Genomic DNA, 23,156 nt, shown 5'->3' with positions numbered 1-23,156 from the left:
CCAAAATTAATTCAAATTGCTGGAAAGAGAGTTTTCCGAGCCGAATTTTGCAAAGAGATTTTTCCAAAGCGAATCTAAATTGCCATGAAGAGAGTTTTCCGAACAATGTGAAAAGTAAATTTTGGGGAGAGAGTTCTCCAAGGCCAGAATGAGAGTATTCCGAGCCGGATACTGGAAAGAGAGTTTTCCTAGCCGAATTTCTAAAGAGAGTGTCAAAGCTAGTCTAAATAGCCGGAAAAAGAGTTTTCCGAGCAATGTGAAAAGTGGATTCTGGAGAGAGAGTTCTCCAATGCCGTAAAGAGAGTATTCCGTGCAGGATACTGGAAAGTGAGTTTTCCAAAAGGATACCAAATTGCTGGAAAGAGAATTTTCCATCCCGAATTTTGGAAAAACAGTTCATCAAGGTGAATCCAAATTGCCAGAAAGGGAGTTTTCCGAGGAATTTGATAAGTGGATTCAAGAGAGACAACTTTCCAAAGCGAGTCGAAATTGCCGGAAAGAGAGTTTTCCGAGCAATGTGAAAAGTGGATTCTGGAGAGAGCGAGTGCTCGAAGGCCGGAAAGAGAGTTTTCCGAGCCGAATTTTTGAAAGAGTTCTCCAAAGCGAATCCAAACTGCCGGAAAGAGAGTCTTCCGAGCAATGTGAAAAGTGGTTTCTGGAGAGAGAGTTCTCCAAGGCTGGAAAAGGAGTATTCCGAGCTGGATTCTGGAAAAAGAGTTTTCCAAAATGAATCCAAATTGTCGGAAGGAGAGTTTTCCGAGCCAAATTTTGGATAGAGAGTTTTCAAAAATAAATCCAAATTGCCGGACTGGGAGCTTGTTGCCAGGAAGAACCAAGTTCGTGTTTGACAAGTTCACGAAGCGTGTATTGCAAGTATAGGGGCGAAGTCATTTAGTCCGATTCGGCCAGCTGCCATCACTCCAAGGAGGTTCTAGAGTGGTATTCTTCCAACATGATCGATATTGTATCCAAGTTAACGAATCATCCAAATTGCCCGGGACTTCGACAAAGCAGTGGGCTATCAAGGCCATCCAGCTAATGAGGGCAAATTCAGGATATCGTGGATGTAGGATAGTCGTAGAAGAATATAGTTCTTTTCCTGTTTCTATTCTCTATAGACTTGTATCAAATAGTTACTACCGGATATTGAAAGAGGATTTGATTGCGTGGCGAAAGCTTTGGAAGCGAAACCTTTTGCGTACTAATAATTGCTCAGAACGGACTGTCGAATAAGAAGTTCGGCTTCCGGAAACGCCATTTTCCAGAGGGTTTTTGTTGCCGTGTATTACCGCTCAGAAACAGTCGTAGAAACAAAAGAGGATTCGTCTATCCTCGGTGAATGCAATGTCGACTTCAAGCGTAAAGGACAACTGACATGTGGACAACACCAACGAGAAAGCGATCTAGACACTATTCTGGATCTTGGAAATCGACTCTATGATCTGACTCTAAACTCGTTGAAATAGCAGATGGTATTTCTATGAATGATGCAAGCGTCCCAAACACCACTGTTTTAGATAGGGATCAGTAATTCAACCAGAAGGCCACTAGGTACTCTCTTTGAAGACAGCAATCCTTGCGAATTCGGATGGGCTCAGGGTCACGCTACAGTGATGGTGGAATCATTCAAGACCCCTAGGAGGGACAGCAATTGGAATCGAAGAACCGGGAGACTGTTCGAGAGAGTGAACCTGAACAGGCTTACGAAGTATGCGGAGAGTGAGAACGGACTGTCGAATAAGCAGTTCGGCTTCCGGAAACGCCATTATCCAGACGGTCAGGAACAATCCGTGGAATAAGGGAGGAAGCTACTATCATCAATCGTAAGGCAGTGCAGCAGATGAGTATCACGCTCGGTGAACGCAATGTCGACTTCAAGCGTATAGGACAATAGACATGTCGAAAACACTAGTGAGAAGGCGATCTCGATGATCAGAAGCAGCAAAGGCGAGAGCTTAAGCCGTTGAAAGAGCAGACGGTCTACCTACGAATGACGCAAGTGTTCCCGAGAACGCGTAGGCTTAAGATTGCCTGGCGCATATCGCATGGGCCGCAGTCTTAGATAGGGATCGATACTTCAACCAGAAGATCACGAGGTACTCTCTTTGAAGACAGCAATCCTTTCAAATCCGGATATACTCAGGGTTACGCTGCAGTGACGGTTGAATCATTCCGGACCCCTAGAAGGGGCAGAAGTTGGAGTCGAAGATGCCTCAGCATAACGGTTGCACTTCTCGGGAAACTATTCAAGAGAGCGGGCCTACGATGTATGCGGAGAGAAGGAACGGTCTGTCGAATAAGCAGTTGGGCTTTCGGAAATGCCATTACCCAGACGGTATCTATTACCGTGGGGACCGCTCAGAAACAGTCGATGGAACAAAGGAGGAAGCTCCCTATCCTCAATTGTGAGGCAGTACAGCAGATGAGTATCACGCAGTCGAGCAGAGCCAATACCCTTTCATCAAAGACTGTACGACGGCGAGAACGGTGTGGGATGCGCTAAAAGCTCGGGGAATCCGGTGATGTGGAGAAGCATCTTCTGGAAATAGATACACTGTTCGACAAGTTGGAAAATGCTAGCCTGGATCTGGAGGAAAAGCTGAAAATCGTCATGGTACAGCGAAGAATGCCGGAGTCTTATCATTTTCTGGCTTCGGCTCTGGAGGCTCGGCCGGATGATCACCATGGAGCTGGTTCGTTCGAAACTGATGAATGAGTATCATAAGCGGCTGGAGCGGTCCGGCAAATCGTCGTTGAAGGAGCAGGTCCTCAAGACACAGAAAAAGTTTGCTTTTTCTGTAAGAAACTCGGCCATTTTCAACGGGACTGAAAGAAGCGACAGGCTTATGTGAATTCTGATGATGGCGAGCTATCCGGGAGCAAAACGGCTGGTAAGAATCAGCAAGCGGAAGCTGAGGCGAAGCAGGCGACGAACAAAGATGAAGCTGCTGCGGTGCTTTTGGTGAAAGGAAATATCATATCATATGGCCGGCGACGAGGAATTGATGAAGTCGTCCGATAGAGCTCGGAAAGGTTCTGTACGTGCCTGACTTGGACAGTGGGCAACTTCTGTCAGCAAAATAGTGGATAACGGCTACAGTGTTTCGTTCAAGCGTGACAGTGTCGGGACGGTTGACTTGGCGAGCAAGCTCTAGGAGGTCGAAATGTAGAGTTGTACGAGTTGAAGCAGTCCGAGTTTGGAACGATGGCGAAATTGAGCAACCATTCCACCAATTGCCAGCATACGTGGCACCGCCGGCTCGGGCACCGACACCATTCAGTGTTCGACAGGATCAAGTAAGAGCAGATTGTGATGGGCATGAAGTTGGTCGATTGCGGTGCGAGAATCGAGTGCGAGCACTGCCTCAATGGCGCGTTTCCCGTTCCGGCAACAATCTGTACGGAAACCCACACATCCATTGGGCTTTATACGCGCAGACCTGTGTACGACAGTCGGAGGTCGGAAGTACTTCATCATGCTTATAGATGATTTCAGCAGATATCTTGTCTTGTACCTGTCGAAGGATAAGTCTCAGGCGAAGGATTGCATCAAGAGCTATGTTCGGTTGGTGGAAAACAAGTTCGGAAGGAAGCCACGCATCATTCGTTCCGATCGCTGCGGCGAGTTCCTCAACAAGCAGCTGAAGCAATTCTACTCGGACGAGGGGATTGAAATGCAGCTGACGGCGGGTTACTCACCGGAACAGAATGGTGTTGCCGAGCGGCGTAACCGGTATTTGCAAGAAATGGCAATGTGCATGTCTCTCGACGCCGGTTTAGGGAAGCAGTATTGGGGAGAAGCCGTGGCAGCTGCTGCATACATCCAGAACCAATTGCCGCGCAGTGCCGGTTCAGCGTATGAAAGTGCTCAACACATCCCGCAAAGGCTTCGTGCCGCGAGCTGAGATGTGCCGGGATAAGGATGGGAGCATCTTGACGGACGGACGCGAGGTGATCGAAAGGTGGAAGCAGCACTACGATGAACACCTGAATGGCGCAGAGAACACAGGCACAGAAGGTCAGGACAGCGAAGGCGATGGCTACGTCAGCACAGCGGACAGCGGAAATCAACCAGCTCCCACGATGGGGGAAGTTAAGGATGCCATTCAACAACTCAAGAACAACAAAGCCGCTGGCAAGGATGGTATCGGACCCGAACTCATCAAGATGGGCCCGGACAGGTTGGCCGCTTGTCTGCATCGGCTGATAGTCAGAATCTGGGAAACGGAACAGCTACCGGAGGAGTGGAAGCAAGGCGTTATATGCCCTATCTACAAAAAGGGCGACAAACTGGAGTGTGAAAATTATCGTGCAATCACCATCCTAAACGCCGCCTATAAAGTGCTATCCCAGATTCTCTTCCGTCGTCTATCACCTATAGCAAACGAGTTCGTGGGAAGTTATCAAGCAGGTTTCATCGACGGCCGCTCGACAACGGACCAGATCTTTTCCGTGCGGCAAATCCTCCAGAAATGCCGTGAGTACCAGGTCCCTACGCACCATTTGTTCATCGATTTCAAGGCGGCATACGATAGTATCGACCGCATAGAGCTATGGAAAATCATGGACGAGAACAGCTTTCCCGGGAAGCTCACAAGATTGATCAGAGCAACGATGGACGGTGTGCAAAACTGCGTGAAGATCTCTGGCGAACACTCCAGTTCGTTCGAGTCTCGGCGGGGACTACGACAGAGCGACGGACTTTCGTGCCTGTTGTTCAATATTGCGCTTGAAGGTGTCATGCGGAGAGCCGGACTTAACAGTCGAGGCACGATTTTCACGAGATCCGGACAATTTGTTTGCTTCGCGGACGACATGGATATTATTGGGAGAAAATTTGAAACGGTGGCAGATTTGTTCACCCGCCTGAAACGCGAAGCAACAAGAGTCGGGCTAATGGTGAATGCGTCGAAAACAAAGTACATGCTGGTTGGCGGAACTGAGCGCGACAGGGCCCGCCTAGGAAGCAGTGTTACGATAGACGGGGATACCTTCGAGGTGGTGGACGAGTTCGTCTACCTCGGATCCTTGTTGACGGCTGACAACAATGTTAGTCGGGAAATACGAAGGCGCATCATCAGCGGAAGTCGTGCCTACTATGGGCTCCAGAAGAAACTGCGGTCAAGAAAGATTCACCCCCGCACCAAATGCACGATGTACAAAACGCTCATAAGACCGGTAGTCCTCTATGGGCATGAGGCGTGGACTATGCTCGAGGAGGACTTGCAAGCTCTTGGGGTTTTCGAACGCCGAGTGCTAAGGACGATCTTTGGCGGCGTACAGGAGAACGGCGTGTGGCGGCGAAGGATGAACCACGAGCTCGCTCAACTCTACGGCGAACCCAGTATCGTGAAGGTAGCTAAAGCTGGAAGGATACGCTGGGCAGGGCATGTTGCAAGAATGCCGGACAACAACCCTGTAAAGATGGTGTTCGCCACGAATCCGGTCGGAACAAGAAGGCGTGGGGCGCAGCGAGCTAGGTGGATTGACCAGGTACACCAGGACCTGGAGAGCGTGGGTCACAGTCGAGGATGGAGAGAAGCGGCCATGAACCGAGGGAATTGGCGAAATATTGTTGGCGAGGCTTTATCAAGATAATTGATGTAAAGCCAAATAAGTAAGTAAGTAAGCAATGAAGATGAATTATTCAGCTGACGTTACGCTCCTGCCACAAACCAATAGACCAGCTGATGTGTAGCATGTATAAAGATTATATTAGATATGGGACAACGACATGTGAGATGGACAATCCTACAACCTACGAAGAGGTTCTGCGCCGGCTGGATCGAGATCATTGGATCCAAGCGACAAATGAAGAGCTGAGTCATTGAGCGAGAACAAAACGTGGGTGCTGGCCGATTTGCCCAAAGGACGGAAACAAATGGGTGTTCGAAGCAACGCGTTGTCTCGACGAAGCTATCCAGCGTTACAAGGCTCGTCAGGTCGTCAAGGGTTGCTCGCAATGGTCGGCCTCAGCTATACTTCTCCCGTGGTGCTGTATGCGACGATCAAGTACCTCATGGCGCTGGCGGTGAAACACGGCTTGAATATCGACCAGATAGATGCCGTCACAGCGTTCTTGCAAGGGGAGCTGAACGATGAGGAGATATACATGTTGTAACCCCAGGGAGTAGAACGGAGGAACGGAAAAGTCTTCAGATTGAAAAAAGCGCTCTATGGCTTGAAGCAGTCGAGTCGAGTGTGGAACGCTCAACTGGACGGTGTTCTTCAGAAGTTTGGCCTCATTCTTTCGACACTAGATCCTTGCTTGTACTGGATGCTGAGCGGATTTACGTGAACGATTTCCCAAGCGGATTTACGTGAACGATTCACCAAAGATCGGAACATGAAACGAAACCTGAAGGCGTATTTGAGCGATCATTGCAAAATAACGAATCTCGGCGAGGCCAAGTATTGTTTGGAAATGCGAATCAGGAGGAAGCGAGAGGAAGGAAAGCTGTGACTCGACCAGGAATCGCTTATCGAGGACATCATTCAACGTTTTGGTGCCGTTGCGAAACAGAACAATAAGAAAAAGAGTGTTAAGTGGAAGTGCTTCGGATGCAATCGCGAAGGACATAAAATTGCTGATTGTCCGGAGAAGATAAACAATGAGAAGAAGAAATCGAAGAAAACAACGCATTTGGGAAAAAGCGAGAAAAGTGTTTAGTTCATCAGTGGTGAGAGTGCAGGTTTGCGGAAATCGAGTTAGGTCGTCGACTCAGGATCGTCGGAGCATCTGACGCACGATCGCAGCAGTTCACGATGAGATAGATTCCCTCGAGCGGAACCAAAACATGGACACTTGTCAAGTTACCCGAGGGGAGAGGAGAGTGCCTATTGCGTGCAAGTGGGTGTTTGAAGAGCGGTATAAAGCAAGACTCGTGGATTTAGTTAGAAACAAGGTTTTGACTATGCAGAAACCTATTCTCCTGTTGCTCGGTTGGATACCGTTCGAGTTGTGTTGGCAGTTGCGAACAAGCACACAGATGGATGTGAAGACTGCCTTTCTCAACGGGCATTTGGAGAAGGACATCTATATGACGCTACCGGAAGGCTTCGAGCGTGGCAAACAGGCATCAAGGGCCTGGAATACAAGATTCCACAACTTCGTCGAACGATTGGGATTCCGCCGTTTGAGTTTGAGCGACCCGTGTCCCTACGTGAAGAGTTCCGGATGCAACCATGTTATCCTGGTATTGTACGTGGATGATTTGCTTGTGCTTGGCCGTCAACTGAAGGCGGTTGAAGTGGTGAAACGTTGCCTGGTCGGAGAGTTGGAGATGACGGACATAGGAGAGGTTCTGACGTTTCTCTGCATGAGGATTGACCGGGACACCGAGCAGAGGTCCCTTCGGATTAGTCAGAAGGGATTTTTGGAGAATTTGCTTCGTCGTTTCAACATGCAAGAGTGCAAGGCTGAAACAACACTGGGTACATGCGAAGAGAGTACTGCGGTACATTAAAGGTACGCTGGATTTTGGACTGGCGTTCATGGCAGAGGAGTCGGCACTGGTGATCAAAGTATTCGCGACCCTGTGGAGAGGCGTTCGTTTACGGGATTCGTCTTTCGGATATGTGGCTCGACGCTGGTGCCTCTGAGTACGGCTGTATGTCACGGAATTATACTTAAGGATTTGGCGATCGAACCGGAGCATCCGGTTGTCTATCACGAAGATAAGCAATCGACGATTAGGGTGGCAGAAGAAGAACGTGATACCGGTCGCTTGAAGCACGTTGATGTAAAGCAATGATTCAGCGGGGGCATATATCAGTTCGGTGCATCCTTACCGGTAAGCAGATAGCCGATATTATGACCAAAGGGTTGCCGGTAAGTGTGTTCAAGAAGCATCGAGCCAGCCAGGGGTTAGCTAGCACCCTATTTGTTCGACCAAACAGGCCAAACCCACTAAGCGATGAGCTGTCAGCTGTCATTCAAAACACGAGCGCAAAAGTGTGCGCGCTTTTTCTCCCAGAAAGTACAGTTTCCATTCATTCGTTGTTGCGAGAAGTTCATCGGAATAAATATCAGTTTCTATTATGCAATTTTGCGTTTCATTTCCGGTATAACAACCTCCCTAAATCCATTGAAAAGACACTGTATAAAGATCATTTTAGCTGAATAAGCTGTTATTCAGTTACTTGGGTACTCTCTTCGAAGACAGCAAACCTCGCGATCCCAGATGTACTTCTAGACCCCTGGAAATCGAAGATCTCTCAGCATGCATTTCTTAAGAAACTTTTCGAGATAGTAAAAAGTAGTTCGGCTTCCGAAAACACCATTACTCGGAAGGTTTCAATTAAAGGACAACAGACATGTCTACAACACCAGCGAGAAGGCGATGAAAGTCGGATAGCTGATTGTAGATGGACTCACCGTTAGCTATATAATGTGTAGAGTGCCTGTTTCACCAGGAACCATAAGAAAGTTAACTTCCTGGTGAAGCAGTTACAGACGGGTCATGGTTTCATAAGGCGGCTGATGAAACAGCTAAACTACGCTAGTTACCTTCTCAGAAATCCGGATGCAAACGTTTACCCTTGTTAAAATAAGGCATCGATACAGAGTATACAATACTGTATTTTGCGGTACTGGATTATCCATATCAACAGGAAGCATAAAGGAGGCCAGAAACTGGTCTATTGACCGAGCTGTACATGAGTTTCCGAGTCTTCGGTGTAGAATACAGTATATGTACTTTCGAAACTAGAAATACTATGGACAAGACTAGAGGAACAGTAATAGAAGTTCTGTTTCAATTGAAGACTAAGAAATTGTTGTGAATTTGCGCTTACCGTAGGATACTGAGCGCATAAGACCAGCTGACATGAGTTCATCTTGAGCCAATACATTGTTCATCAACAGGCCTTGTAGATATTTACAGTCTCCGTACTTTTAAATTGTGGCTGTATGACTCCACATTCCGTAAAAGCTATTGGCAGAAAAGACGAATACAGCAATCCCTGTTCAAAACCTTACAAATCATCACTCTATTCCAAGATTTCTATGACAGATATTGCAGGAATTTTGGCAATTCCCCCGCATCTTTATTTGTTTTGCCCTCTCCGCACCTCCAAATCCCTTCAACCCATCCGTTCCTAACCATTCCCCGTATTCCTACAAATGAAACCATTCCTTCTCAGTGTGCATGCGGTGTGATGTGGTTGGTTGCTGAACTGGTGCTGTACTGTGCTACCGGATCTAGTTAACGGAACTCAACTCACCTGTCCAGATCCCGCGACCGGCTGCCGCCGAGGTTCTCCCGCGAGCGCGACCGGCTCGGCGGTGGCGCATCCATCGTTTCCTTCCGCTTCAGGCCGCTGCTGTGGTTGCTGTTGCTGTTGTGGCCCTTGGAGGCGGACTCGTGCAGATTTTCCCACGCCTGCCGGTAGTACCGGTTGAGGCCGTTGCGCGACTCGGAACTGGAGCTGGAGAACGAGGCCACCGTGTTGCAGTCCGGCGAGGCCCGGTGCCGGTAGTGCTGGTTCGCCTGGCGGTTTCTGGAAGTATGGAAGCGCTTGTTGGTCTCTCTGCCGTGTCTAACAGGGTGTGGTGTGAAGGTCATCCGGGGGATGGAAAACAGAGAAAACAGAGAGAAGACGGGAAGTGGGCGGTGGGCTTGGGCTTTCTATTTTTTTTTACGTAGTTTCGCGAAGGCGGGTGATGGCGCTTGGGCAATGGTATGGCTTTACTAGTGCAGGAACACTAGAGACTAAGTGTTGAACTTTGAGAGAGAGTGAGAAGGGGAAAGAAGACGAAGTGGACAGAAGAAAAGACGAGGAAAAGACCGATCGCAAACCGTCAGAAGCTTCTGAAGTCGGCAGCTTCAGAGCGATGGGTGTTCGACTGGCGATTTGCGATCACGGAAACTGGATAGCCGTAGAAAAGTACAGTCAGGGGTGGTTTTCGGTGCAGTGTATGAAAGGGTCCATTTACTAGAAGACTACAGCTACAGGTGTGCGGGTTCTAGTGGTGGGCGTGCGTTTATGACTACGGAGGTTAGGTGATGGAAAGTGGAAGAAGCGTTAGGCGTGAGAGCAAGAGTTAGAGACAGAGTAGTGAGTCAAAATAATGGAACTAGGCGGTAGGTTCTTACATTGTATGGTTACGAATTTGTACGTTAGTATTGGTATGGTTATGGCACGTCGTTTGATTAAGGTAGTGTTTGTAATAGTGGTGGTAATGGCGTCGGTAGAAGCGCAGATGATGGTGAAGCAGCGACGAACGCTCCCGAGCGGGTGAATCGATACGATTCACCAGCGGTGGTGGCTCTGTGCCTTTGAGCAGTCTAAGAAGTGATCATAACGTAGACTGCGAATCGGGGCGGTAGTATTCGATGGTAGATGGTCGCCGGTAAAACTGTGGTGACACAGCTAGGCTACTCACTACGGAATCGCTGAGATCGGCGCTATTTGAGAAGAGTCGTATGTTACTGGCCTTGGAGGTGGTGATGGAAGTCGCTGTCTGTGGCGATGGTGATAGCGCCGGTGAAGGCGTTGACTTCTTTGGCCGTAGTACCCGTGGTCGTTCGTCTTCCCGTTGTTGCTGCTGCTCTAGTTGTTGCCGACGCCGACGTCCATAAGCCGTACCAAGAATGTCGCGTCGTCCGACGGTCTGATCCGGGAATGGTAGTGCCAATACAGTATACCAACGCGAGGGCACGTCCTTGTTCGAGCCCTTGGCTGCTTTTTTGTCTTTCTTGTTCTTGTTCTTCTGGTTGGACGTTGGGGCGTTGTTGTTCAGGTCTCGGGCCTTGACAATGTCGGAGAAGTAGTACTTTCCGGTAGTGGCGGTGGTTGTGTTGGTATTGGGAGCGCCATTGGTAGTGCCGGGAGTGGCTTGAGAAAAGAAGCGGCGTGCCGCTGGTCGTAGGGAATCGGCGGCCCTCGGAAGATAGCAGCGCATGGGGATGCTACCGGGGCTACCGATTGGATGATCCGGCGATGAACTGGGTTCAATGGTTTACGGGTTTACAGGGTTGGTTTTATGAAGATTGATCGGGGATTTAGTTTTTGGCGGGATGAGCGAGGTTTTGTTTCGGGCAGGGCAGTAAACAATAGATTAATGGAAATCTTGTTCGATTGGTAGGTTGATTCAGGGAAAGAGAGTGAGAGAGATAGCGTGAGAGGAAGAGGGATTGCTTGAGTCTCTCAGTAGATGGAGCCACTGTCCTTTTCTCTTCACGTTTTGGAGACGCAATGCTATCTCTGGCGTGAGCTGAGCGTGGATAAAGATGTGCGTGAGCGCTAGGAAGGTTGAAGATTGATAGAGACAGGCTGAAGGAGACAGACTGACAGTCGATAGAAGGCAGTGACAGTTGAAATCTCTCGTGACTTGTGACCGGTGCGCTTTGGAAGTTGTTTCGGAGTAGGTTCGTGGAGGTCTTCTCGATCTTTGTCAGTTACATATTCGTCACGGCCTCACGCCTAGCTTTCTCCCCCTAGACGCCCTAGGAGTAGGAGAATGTATTCTTCTTGTGTGCCCTCGCCGTTGAATATAATGTATTCATTCTACCCAATAGTTGATTGTTGGTTTTTTTGTATTTGGTTTGATCGGTTGATGGTTATTTTTTGATTGTGGTGATGGTGGTTGGTGGTTGTGGAACACAGAACAAAATGCGGGAAAAGGAGGAGAGGTACTTTTAGTGGTCGGTTCATATGGTTTCAAACACATTTCGGTGTGTTTTTTTTTTGTGAATGTGTGCGTGTGTTTATGGTAGATGTATGAGTGTCTATTGTTTTTAACTAATCTCTTGCGGTAGAATATAGAGTCAATTGCGTTTGGTAGATGGGAAAATAAGAGAGATAGCGTGATAGTACAGAGAGTAAGGAAAGATCGCACGCAGAGAAAGAAAAGAATTCGATAGCGAGAGTACGTGAATCGTGTGAGTGTAATGGTGAGCGTGCTCTCATTTCGCCGGTTGTCTCTGTTTCATGGAGTACTTGGATGGCGTTCGCGCTGTCGCGCAAATGGGCGTGGCTTAAATCTAAACATTAAAACCAGAGGAAAGAAGCAGTGGCGGTGAGGATTCAGGTGGTGTTGGTGTGGGTTAGGGATAGGTTCCTACATGCACAAGGAAGGTATTCATTGGTAAAACTGCAACCACGGAAACGTAAAAGTTAGAGGATAGCTGTAGCGTTTCGCAGAAGGATAGGATAAGGAGTAACTAGGGGAAAGAATCAGTTTAGTTCGTTTTAGGAACGGCAAGCATCTAAACTCGGGTGTGACTGTGTTTGGATGTGTGCATGCATGCGTGTCACAAAACGGGTTTTCAGTTGTTTCGGATGCACCGGTTAGGTTTCTTTCGTTGTGGATGTGGAAGTGTGTGGTTGGTGGTAGTGTTTTTTTTATGTTTTCGTGAGGTCGGTTCATAAACAAGCAAATCACCTTCGCACTACGATCACAATGGTGGTAATGACGGCCGCTAGGAATACGAAACCACCGAAGGCGCCGAGCGCCACGATGGCTCCCAGATTGAGGCGGGCATTCTTGGCTTCCTTCCGATCTCCGGAACCGGAGCCAAGGTTCGAGTTGCCTCCGATGCCGCCATAGACTCCGCCGGTACTCTCACCGTCCGAGTTATCGACGGCGAATGGTACGTTGACCTTCGGCGATTGATCCTGCCGGATGTTGACGGAGCCTGCGATTTCGTTGTCTTGCGGATGCTGCGACAGGATAATGTCCTGCGGCGAACGCGAGGTGGTAGTCTGCCGTGTGCTAGTCGTAGTAGGGCGTGTTTGTATTGGTGTTTGTGTAGTGGTAGTGGTGGTTGTTGTAGTAGTCGTGGATGTGGTTGGTGGTTCGTAGTACGACGGCCGTTTCGGCGGTGGCACATGTGCGTTTGGAATCTTTGGTATCGTGTTCTGGCCGGGGCGGTACGGTTTACGCGAGGGTCCCTCTTCGTGACCCGGACGGACTTCTAGAGGTGGGAGAGAGTAATCCTCGTTAGTACCGACGTAGAACCCGTCTAAGCCGTCACTGTCGTTACCGTCGTCAATCTCGATGCTGAACAGCGGCGATTGAGTTGTGGTCGTAGTTGTCGTGAACCGGCTGGTTGGTCTTGTGGGCCTTCTCGTCTGAGGTCGCTTCTGCGTGTACTGAGTAACTGGAACCGTTGTCGTCGATACAACCACAATTGGTGGACGCGTTGTCGTTGGGGGTGGCGTCGTTGTCTTGCTCGCTGGGTCTTCAATGCACTTCGGCAGCAGATTGCTCCACTGGCCGGTAGCCGTACAAACGATGTGCGTCTCATCGGACTCTGGAATGTATCCACGGTTGCAAACAACCTCCGCTCGGGATCCGTAATCTGTGCCGTTGGGCGCCACTACAACTCCGTTCGGGAACAACGTCGGCAGCGGTTCGCATTCGATCACTTCGCAACGTGGTGGCGGTCCGTTCCAGCGTTCATCGATGTCACAGGTCAGCAGGGCGCGTCCAACCATTTCGTAGCCTTCGTTACACTTGTAGTGAACCGAGCTGAGGTAACCGACGGATCCGTTCACCAGATCGTAGTGTCCATGCGGAATGGCAGCCGGTAGACCGCATTCGATGTCTGAAACAAATAGTTGTCGATCAAGAATCGTTCTGAAAAATGATGTTCTAATACTCACATTTACAAACGGGAGGGAATTCGTTGTAGAATCCAGTTTCCAGACAGGTACGCTGCGATGGTCCCACGAGCAGATGTCCTTCGTCGCAGTTGTATTCAACGACAGCGCCTACGTCGAAGCCCTTCGGGGCTACCATAGTCGAGTTTGGCGGCTGCTCCGGGCGTCCGCATGCCTTAGGCTCTGTTAAATGTAAACCCAAAAATCAGAACTACAACTTCTATGGGACAAGCTGCGCAAAATACTCACGGTGTTGACAGATGAAGTTCAGCTGTGTGTTGCAGTTGGTATCGCTCCACAGCCATCCCTTGGATCCGTCGTACCGGGCGCAGTCCTCATCGCCTCCGGGCAGGTTCCAGAACGAAACCGACACGTCATCGCCGCCGATCCACTTCCAGCTGTTCCGATCCTGAGTGTCCCGCACGGCTCCCATCCAGTACTGCGACGAGGTATCGCTTCTATGCCGACGCCACAGCTCCCAGCTGATGAATCCCTGCAGTGCCGGGTTGCTCTCGTTGATCAAGGTTCCACCGCGGGACCTACAGAAGGCCAAAGCATCGCGCAACGTAGCTGGCTGACGGCTGTAGAAGATGTAGCACTTGCCGTTGTAGGAAGCCGATGCACCCGGGGGCATATCGCGGAACGCCGGACACCGCTCGATCGGTAAGGCCTGATCCGTGTAGACGAACGCTTCGCAAATCGATAGCTGACTGGGGCCGCTCGTTTCTAGATGGACCGATACGAACGCTCCGGGCATTGGTGGGTTGCACGGCAGGAATAGGGGCTGTCCTTCCTCGAGGCTACCGGTAAACCGATTGCAAATCGGATTCGTACCCAAGTCCGGACGGTTGTTGCCCACCCGAACCACGATCGTCGCTGGTTTTCCATTGCCTATTGTTACAGATAGAAAGAAAGAGAGCAAAAGAATGTTCCAACGTTAATCATGACGGATCATCCACGGTGGTGGTCGATTATATAAAGAATTCTTCTGGCGCAATATAATTCATACAACTGAGTCAGCCACCGCGATCGAAAAGCCTTACGTCATGGACGCCAATTTCTCGGCTTCCGCGAACTTTGGCTTGGCTTTCACTTTCTATTTCGCTGTGCTTGGTCCGAACAGACGAATCGCGAGATCGTGTCCGCGTTCCCAGTGAAGAGACGCGAAGGGAGGTGAAGCGCTTCTCGCGTAAGCGAACGACTGAACGAACGAACGATCGCGTCAATTTATGCGCGATCGTGCGGTAATTTACGGACGAAGGAAGGTATCACTTTGCTCTTTTATGATAAATACCTATCCACTTGGTTGTGTGATGGTGCAAGGCGGATGTGCGTTGCGAAACGCGCCAAAGAATGTCTAACGAAAACAGAAGAATGACCTAATAGTGAAGTGTCTACAGGGAAAGGAGGGTTCTCACGCGGCGGTTAGGTATTGCTGTTTGGTATTGCCAATGGAACTCGAGGGGTGATTATTAGAGCGTAGAATTTCTTCCCTCGCAGTGTCTTCCGCGGTCGCTTTTGTTTTGCCGTTGTTTTGTTCTTGATGGGAACAGGTGAAAGGGAAAGAGTTTAGATTTGAAAAACTTTCTCCTTAAAGTAAAACTCAGACATCTGATTTTTTATGAATCTAGCAGTGAGTGAGAATCATTCGAGGCAAATTTCCTTATGATTTGAAAGTTGCTCACATTTTGAAAGTTTTAGATGCAGAATTTCAAAAGTTGAATTGTTTTGGAAGAATTTGACTATCGAAAAAATAAGCTTTACAAGCACGTCAAAAAACAGTATAATACTCGTGTATGGTTCTAATGATAGCTAGATCCTTCGGGAGAGTTTGTACCCTTTGACAAATATGCGTATTTCGATCTCAACTGCGAGGCCTTCTTCAGTGTCGCCTACTAAACAACACTGAAGACAGCCTTACTGTCGAGATCGAAATATTTCCAAATAGACGATCAAGATTTATCAAAATCTTAAAGTATTGCTGTGTGCGTTTGAAATGCAAATATCAAATGCGGGAACACCAAACGCGGTAAGATTTTTCATAAGAAATGCGATGTCAAAGATAGATTTTTCTTGCTAGGGCGGCGGTGATTTATTTAATCGTCGCTAGGTGTCCTTTGATTGTTTTGTGTTACCGCATTTGGAGGACGTTTAGTCTAGATTTGCATCCCAAACGCAAACAGCAATACAATGCGAAAGAATTGTTTGGCATCGGTTTGTATCAGCATCATTCACTACAATACTGGTAAATGGCAGGTTCTCACTGATCAAAGCTTAATATGGTCGATACTAGCACATCATCATATGTAATGTAAACCTGAAATATAAGTAATTCCGTTATTGATTTGAGCTCGGTATGTTCTAAGACAAGACGTGCCAGGTCAAAGTACAAAAATGAAACCAATTGCCTGTCAAAAAAGACCACTTCTCATTGGTCGTTTTGGCAAAGGCCTACTTTCGCATCGTTGAGTTGGATTGCAACAGGGCACTTTGTTTCTAGCCCGGCCGTGTTGCTAGTTCATAAATTAGAGTTTTCATGAAAAGTTTGGAATTTTTTCGCAAAATCTTTTTGTTTTAAATCTGTTTATATTCGATATTAATTGTACCACATGTGATCTTACAATACTAAAATAAATAAAAAATACTGGATTGAGAGCAAAATAATGGAAATTATGTCAATTTTCTCTAAAAATTCCGCCTGCTTTGAATATAAACCTGAATTTTGAAAGAGATAACATGCTCAATTGGACTAAACGAATAAAGCGTGTGATACAACCAAATTATGAGTCTTGATATCTGAATTTGTTTACAAGGTTTGCTTAAAAAGAATACTGGCAGCACTGGCTTTTGTATCGTCAAGGTTGTCGACTGAAAAACAACGGGGCAGTCTTAATTGAGCTGTCACGTCCTGTCCTAGGGTATGTTATGCCGGCATGTCAAAGTGCTCCTTATTACCTAAGATACTACGTATCTGCAAAAATATGTCAATCTAAGAGTTTAATTTCACGTATCAACAAAAGTCACGAAGATGTTCCAGAGGATCAACTGACAAAATTTTATACGAAATTTTTGGAGAAACTGCTTCAAGAAATGCTGGAATAATCATTACAAGAATCTCAGCATAAATTTCAAGTTATTTCTTGGAGAACCTTGCATAAAAATCCAGGAGAATCTCGAAATAAATTATTAGAGGTATCCTTGAAGGAATTATTGGAAAAATTTAAAAATCTGACACAATAGTTTTAGAACACCGGAACGTTAATTTTCTGAGAAATCCAAGGAAGTTCTTACCGGAGTAGCTTCATTAATATCTGGGAGAATTTCTGCAAATTCCTAAGAAATTCTAGGAAAACTCTTGGAAGTTCTGCAGCATATTTGGACTAATCAATGGCAATTTCACGGAGGAATATTCGCATATGGAGTTTTCAATTGAGTCTTTTCAGGAATTTTCAGTGGAACTTCAATGGAACTGAACTTTCAGTTTCTCTTGAATTCAACTAAGGAGTTCCTTTTGAAATTCCTTCAAGAGGTTCGTTTGAATTCCTTTAGTTATTCATGAAACTACTTATCTTGTAGTTCTCCAAGATGTTTTTCCAAATTCTGTAAGAACTTCTTCTTTGTTTTAATAAGTCCTTCCGAAATTTCCCTGGTGCTTTATGTAAAATTGTTTCAGTATTTTTTCCAGGAATTTCTCTGTTCAGGTCTAAAGTTCGTACATTTTTTTCTGAAATTATACCAGGAATTTGTCATGAAGTTACTTTAAACCTTTCTTGCTAGATTTTAAGACCTTCTTTTCAATTCCCTAACAGGTTTTTTTTTTATTATTTTTTTCCTAGCGGTAATTTTGAATTTTCTATAGGGGGTTCTTATGTAACTGTCTCATAGAATGGTTTAGTTCTTTCTTGATTTTCAGATATTCCTTCTAGCATTCGTTTAGGTATTATTTTTGGAGTAAACATTGGATTTACTGCGGAAACTCTTACTGACATTCTTGAAGAAGTTCCATTTTGGATTATTCCAAGATTTACTCATGAAATTGTTCCAAGAATTCTTTTAGTTTTTTTTTTAGCTTGATTGCAAAATTGCTTCGAGAAGTCGATTGAAACTTATTTTGTGAACCATTATTTTCAATCATCTTGAACTTTCTTATGAAATTTTTAAATGAGTTCTTCTATTAATAATTGTAGAAGTTTTCTCAAAATATATCTACGGGTTTTTGCGGAATTCCTGCAGAAATCGATTCAGAAAGTGCTGGAGTTCCATTGAAAATTGCTTCAGGATTTCTTCAGTAACTCGTTCTGAATTTTTCCTCGGATTTTCGTCCAGCAGTTCCTTTGACTTTTTGTTATCCTACGGCGTTTCTAAAAGGACACATTTTCTGCTGCCATTCATACATTCATCTGGCATAACGGCCATTTGACATTATTTGAAAAATACAATTCCACATTTAGAGCTACTGGATTCGGAACTGCAGCCTTGGGAATCAGAACGAAGTTTTCAGATTTTTTCCGATGTTTCGACTCGATCCGATTCTTCCACATTTTTTCTCTTAACTTTGGACTCGCTAATGAACTGCTTAAATAAAAGTTATCTTCGACTCTATACAATATAATTACACACTTAAAACAGAATGCCAATTTCAGGTGTGCAAATTTCGGTTTAAGTTCGTTTGATGGATTGTGTTACTTTTCCCCGAATGTCGTTTCCCCGAATGTCGGTTCCCCGAATGCGAGTTCCCCGAATGACCCGTTTTCCCGAATGCCATTTCCCAGAATGACCCGTTTCCCCGAAAAATGGAGCAGTTCAAATAGGTGCTGGAATAGTTTTCAGTGGCTAGGTGGTGAATAGAAAGAACGATAAGCAATCAAAAGAAGGAGGTATTTGATCATTTTCGGGGTTATACACATGTTGCCAAAAATGCTGAGGACGGTAAAACTCGTAAGAACCGCCAACCAAATAAAGAAGGCTGCATATTAGATGACCAGTACGTTCACCACCCTGAAATGTATAAATATATGACAATTATGAGTTCCAAAAACTTTTCGGGGAAGTGGGATATTCGGGGAAACGGGATGTTCGGGGAAATGGCATTCGGGGAACTGGCGTTCGGGGAAACGACATTTGGGGAACCGACATTCGGGGAAAAGTAGCACAACCCGTTTGATGACATCTAAACAAAAGTGACGTTTATAGTCAGTGGCCCCCTACGATCCTGCTATGAACATACTTGATTTTCTGCTGACATATCAGTTAACCCTTAAAAGCCCGAGACGAACATTGAAATTTTAAACGCCCACAACTCGGAGGCTAGTAGATCAATTATTTTGAAATAAATTTTGAAGTAAATGCGGTTAGAGGCTGTCCATTAACCACGTGGACAGTTTTTTTGGGATTCCAGACCACCCCCTCCTCCATCGTGGTCATTTGTCCATACAAAAATTTTTAAAATTTGTGTGAAGTGTGGTCTTCGGCCAGACCCTTCCCTCTCCCCCCATGAATGACCACGTGGTATATGGACGTCCCCATAGTTGATCCTATAATCCTTTGGTGAGACATCCTCCATGACCCCTCCCCCTTTTCTAGGTAACGGAAAAAGTGTGGACACAAGGGGTCCAAAATTGGCCTCAAAGTCTTCAGTAAAGCTGGTCAGGGGATCAAGAGCTATCTGGCAGTTTAGAGTCTGGTTGAGAATTTTTCAGCTAGGTGGTGCTAGTGACAAATTTATTTAAATTGTCTGTACCTCAAGATCCTTAACATCTGGAAGGATAGCTGCCTAGCGATGAAAAGTCTTATTGGAAAATCATCCGCTAGGTGGCACTAGTGAAAATAAATCTTCAATCTTCTCTATCTCAAGAAGCTTATCAGCTAAAAGGTTGGTGTCTTCGGCAAATATATTAAGCAGATTGAGGGCTATCTGGTCAATGGGCCTTCCTTAGCCGTGTGGTTAGAGTCCACGGCTATAAAGCAAAGCCATGCTGAAGGTCCCGGGCGGTCCAGAATCTTTTTGCAATGAAAATTACCTTGACTTCCCTGGGCATAAAGTATCATCGTGCCTGCCACACGATATGCGAAAATGACAACTTTGGCAAAGAAAGCTATCAGTTAATAACTGTAGAAGTGCTTATTGAACACTAAGCTGAGAAGAAGAACATCTCCGAAAACACCACAAGAGCAACTTGTGTTTACCGGTAGATCTAGTAGCGAGTCACTTTTTAATGACTTGGTCACTTTTTTGAAGCTAGTCACTTTAAGGAATTTTTACTAGTCATTGTTTTCAGCTTTTTTTGGGAAGAAATTTCATTGAAAAATGATGAATCAACCATTTTTTTTTTAAGTTACCTTACAACAACTTCAGTGTCAAAATATTGGGTCAATGTTTCCCGCAACTAGCAAGCTCTTATTTTTAAACTCCCAGTAAATCTTCAAAAATGGTCGAATTGACCTTCAATATACTGCTCGAAGGTGTCTAAGCATCTTTCAATACATTTATTTTATCATTAGGGTCCTAAAACTTTCGATAAAATCTCATTTTTATTGAATAATACGATAGAGCGTGTTCTTGCTACTACTTTGATAATTTTTCCCGCTCAAATAACGGCTATGTCATATTTAAATTTAAATTTTAATTAAAAAAATGGAATCAAATATGAACCTTGACACTTTTGATCATGTTTGACGTTCACCTAGTCGCCACAGGGGCTCAACTTTTTCACACTGGGGTTGTTCCTATCTGACATTTCAGAAGGCACACGGAAAACAAAATACATCCAAAATTTGAGTTTAAACCAGGGGTGTGACAAAATCAAAATAATATGTTTTCGACCGTAAATCAACGAAAAGCATTTGAAAATTGATTAAACATGTTTTTCTGGCCTAAGCTTAAGCGTTCGGAACTAAAATCGAGACAGGGATTTATAGGATTTATTTTAAAAAAGCCTTTGGATACATTTCTCTACAAAATATATTTATGAATTCAAAAAAACTCGACATAATTTAAATTAAATACTCATGAAATGATACCTGATTTATTTGTTCAGGTACTGGCAAAATTGTTTTCAAGTTTTGTTTAAGAGCGAAAGAGAGAGTGTAAATCGCCATAAAGTGTAAATAGGAAACCACATTCAAAGTGCACTCTTAAAATGCTTCACACATTATCATCACAGCTAAAGATTTTGACTTTTCAAGAAAAATATATAAAAAAATATAAAAAATTCACAAATGTTTTTTACTTAAAAAAATAAAAAAACTCCGTGTTCGTGTTTTGAAGGGACAAAAAAAGCTATTGCTGTTCTATTTTTTTCTTAAAAGTTCCGAAAATTTTACGTTTACTGTTAAATTTTCAGCGATGTATGTTTTTTAGTTCTTGAGATATATTTTTTGAAAATAAAAAATCAATAATTTTTAATCGGCACACACTGTAGGTCTAAGCACATTAGATTTTTTTTTTATTTTTATAAAAATCATAATTTTTAAACAGCTCAACCGATTTTCAATATATTTTTTATGGAATGAAAGCTTAAAATTTCAACTTTTCAGAAAAAATACGCAACTCTGTAAAAAAATTTGTTCTACATGAAAAAATAGAAAAATCAAAAAATGATAAGTTTTTATTGAGATTTATATATTTTTTTCTGAAAAGTTGAAATCTTAAGCTTTCATTCCATGAAAAAGAAGATTGGAAATCGGTTGGGCTGTTCAAAAGTTATGATTTGTTTAGATAAAAAATCAAAAGCGCTGAGACCACACTGCCCATAAACGCATAATTGTCCCATGTGAATAGGAAATCCAGCAAACATGGGACTGACATGCGTTTATGGGCAGTACAGTGTGTGCCGATGAAAATTGAATGATTTTTTATTTTCAAAACAATATATCTCAAAAACAAAAAAAAAAAAAAAAAACAAACATCGCTGAAAATTTGACAGTAAACGTAAAATTTTCTGAACTTTCAAGAAAAAACAAGAACAGCAATAGCCCCTTTTGTCCCAAGGCCTTCAAAACACAAAAAACGGATATTTTTGATTATTTTTTCATGTAAAAACACTTTTTGGTAATTTTATATTTTTCTTGAAAAGTCGAAATTTTTTGCTCTCATTTTGTCTAAGAAAATTGAAAATAGGTCAAGCGGTTCAAAATTATAATGTTTTAAAAAATAAAAAATTTGCAAAATCGCGATTTTTCTGTTCGCGTTATTTCGGAAATGGTCACCCTAATCAAAAAATCCAAAAACACGTGTATCCTTATTTCGAATAAGGAACAAAATTGCAAATTTTCATGGAATTAGGTGACCCACTAGATCGGGTTTTCATGGAATGGCTGTATATTTCTGGAAATGTAATGCAAAAATTTTGAAAAACGTTTGTTCAGCTCACGGATTGTGTATGATAACCAGCTGTTCTTTTCACCCACATGGTGCTGGTAAAATGAACGTTTGCATCGTTTTATGCTAGCGATAAAAAATATGTGATATTATTGATGTTGTGTGATAGAGCTATACAAATTCCTTGTTTTTCTACCAGAATTTCTACACAAATTCGAGATCTCCTGAACACACTTAAGCTTGAATTCTTTCAGCGATTCTTTTAGAAGTGTATCAGGAGTTTTATTTGGGGTTCTTCTAAGATTTCCTTTTGTCATTTTTGTATTGTTCCTGGTTTGCTTGCGAAAATGATTTGAAAGTCTATCAAGACTTATTATGTGAATCACTTTTTTTCTTGTTTTAAGGTGAAGAAGCATCCAAGCCAGTGGCGCAACCAAACCCCCCCCAGAGCCAGAAAAATATAAGGCTAAACAAGTATATTTTTTCAACTCACACTACACATTCTACAACTAAGGCATAGGTAGTAACTTAGTTCGTATTATCACTGTGAGTTTCATAGTTTTCCATAAATATATTTTCCTGAGGTCTTTTTTTATCCTTTTGCCTATGCGAAATTAACGACATTTTCTTTCCTTTTCTGGAAAACAAACAAAACGGCTTTTTGAGAGAAGTTTGTTAAACATTCAAATATATGTATTGAAACCTTTTTTATCAGATCATTGATGCAGTATCCGAAACATCAGAAAAAAATCAGTTAGCTCAGCTTTTAGTCAAATTTCAAGACCTTCAGAGCATATAGATTCCTTTAGAAGGAATTCTTTGATTTTTAAAGATTAAAAAACCTCAGAATCCTATATAATATCCTTAGTATAGCACAAGTTGAGAGTACCTCTGTTCTAATGAACATTTTAACAATTTCGAGATTATGTAGATGTTGATAATGAATATAATTACATTTTATTTTTGAGATAATCAATAAAAATGGAGTGTCTATTCTGAGAATTGTTGGAAAAAATGCGATTCCGATTAATCTCATAAGAAGAATGGACGCATGAGTCCCACTAGTTAATCAATCGGATAACAAAGTCATCCGAAAATAACGCTGATCGTATTGAAAGTGTTAAGGTCTTACACATATTTGGTCATATAGAATCTTCACAATGAAAGCAAAAAACGTTTCTGATCTTCATACTCGTTTTTTTGGATTGTCAATTCTATAGCATTGGAC

The 23,156-nt window shown here is 44.3% G+C and overlaps 1 protein-coding gene across 10 annotated transcripts in view; it reads right to left on the bottom strand.

The window, feature by feature from the left end:
• The window catches only part of LOC5564206, a 249,529-nt gene that overhangs the window by 5,396 nt on the left and 220,977 nt on the right, over positions 1-23,156 (bottom strand). For 2 of the 10 annotated variants that reach the window (XR_002498776.1, XR_002498775.1), the window contains exons 4-8: positions 13,858-14,499; positions 13,612-13,791; positions 12,389-13,553; positions 10,098-11,511; positions 9,226-9,501 (exon numbers count right to left, since the gene is read on the bottom strand). Coding sequence is in view for 8 of the 10 variants with exons in the window: in XM_021838557.1 (XP_021694249.1) it covers positions 9,226-9,540; positions 12,389-13,553; positions 13,612-13,791; positions 13,858-14,499 (2,302 nt within the window). In the remaining 2 variants the exon portion in view is untranslated. Of the gene's footprint in view, positions 1-9,225; positions 9,541-10,097; positions 11,512-12,388; positions 13,554-13,611; positions 13,792-13,857; positions 14,500-23,156 lie in introns of those variants that run through there. The other 8 variants (XM_021838583.1, XM_021838588.1, XM_021838557.1 and 5 more) reach the window with 5 other exon arrangements.

Source organism: Aedes aegypti, chromosome 1, assembly GCF_002204515.2.
Source record: "Aedes aegypti strain LVP_AGWG chromosome 1, AaegL5.0 Primary Assembly, whole genome shotgun sequence".
Taxonomy (NCBI): Eukaryota; Metazoa; Arthropoda; class Insecta; order Diptera; family Culicidae; genus Aedes; species Aedes aegypti.
Note: the sequence above shows the minus strand (reverse complement) of the source record. Positions and strands in the feature narration are given on the sequence as shown.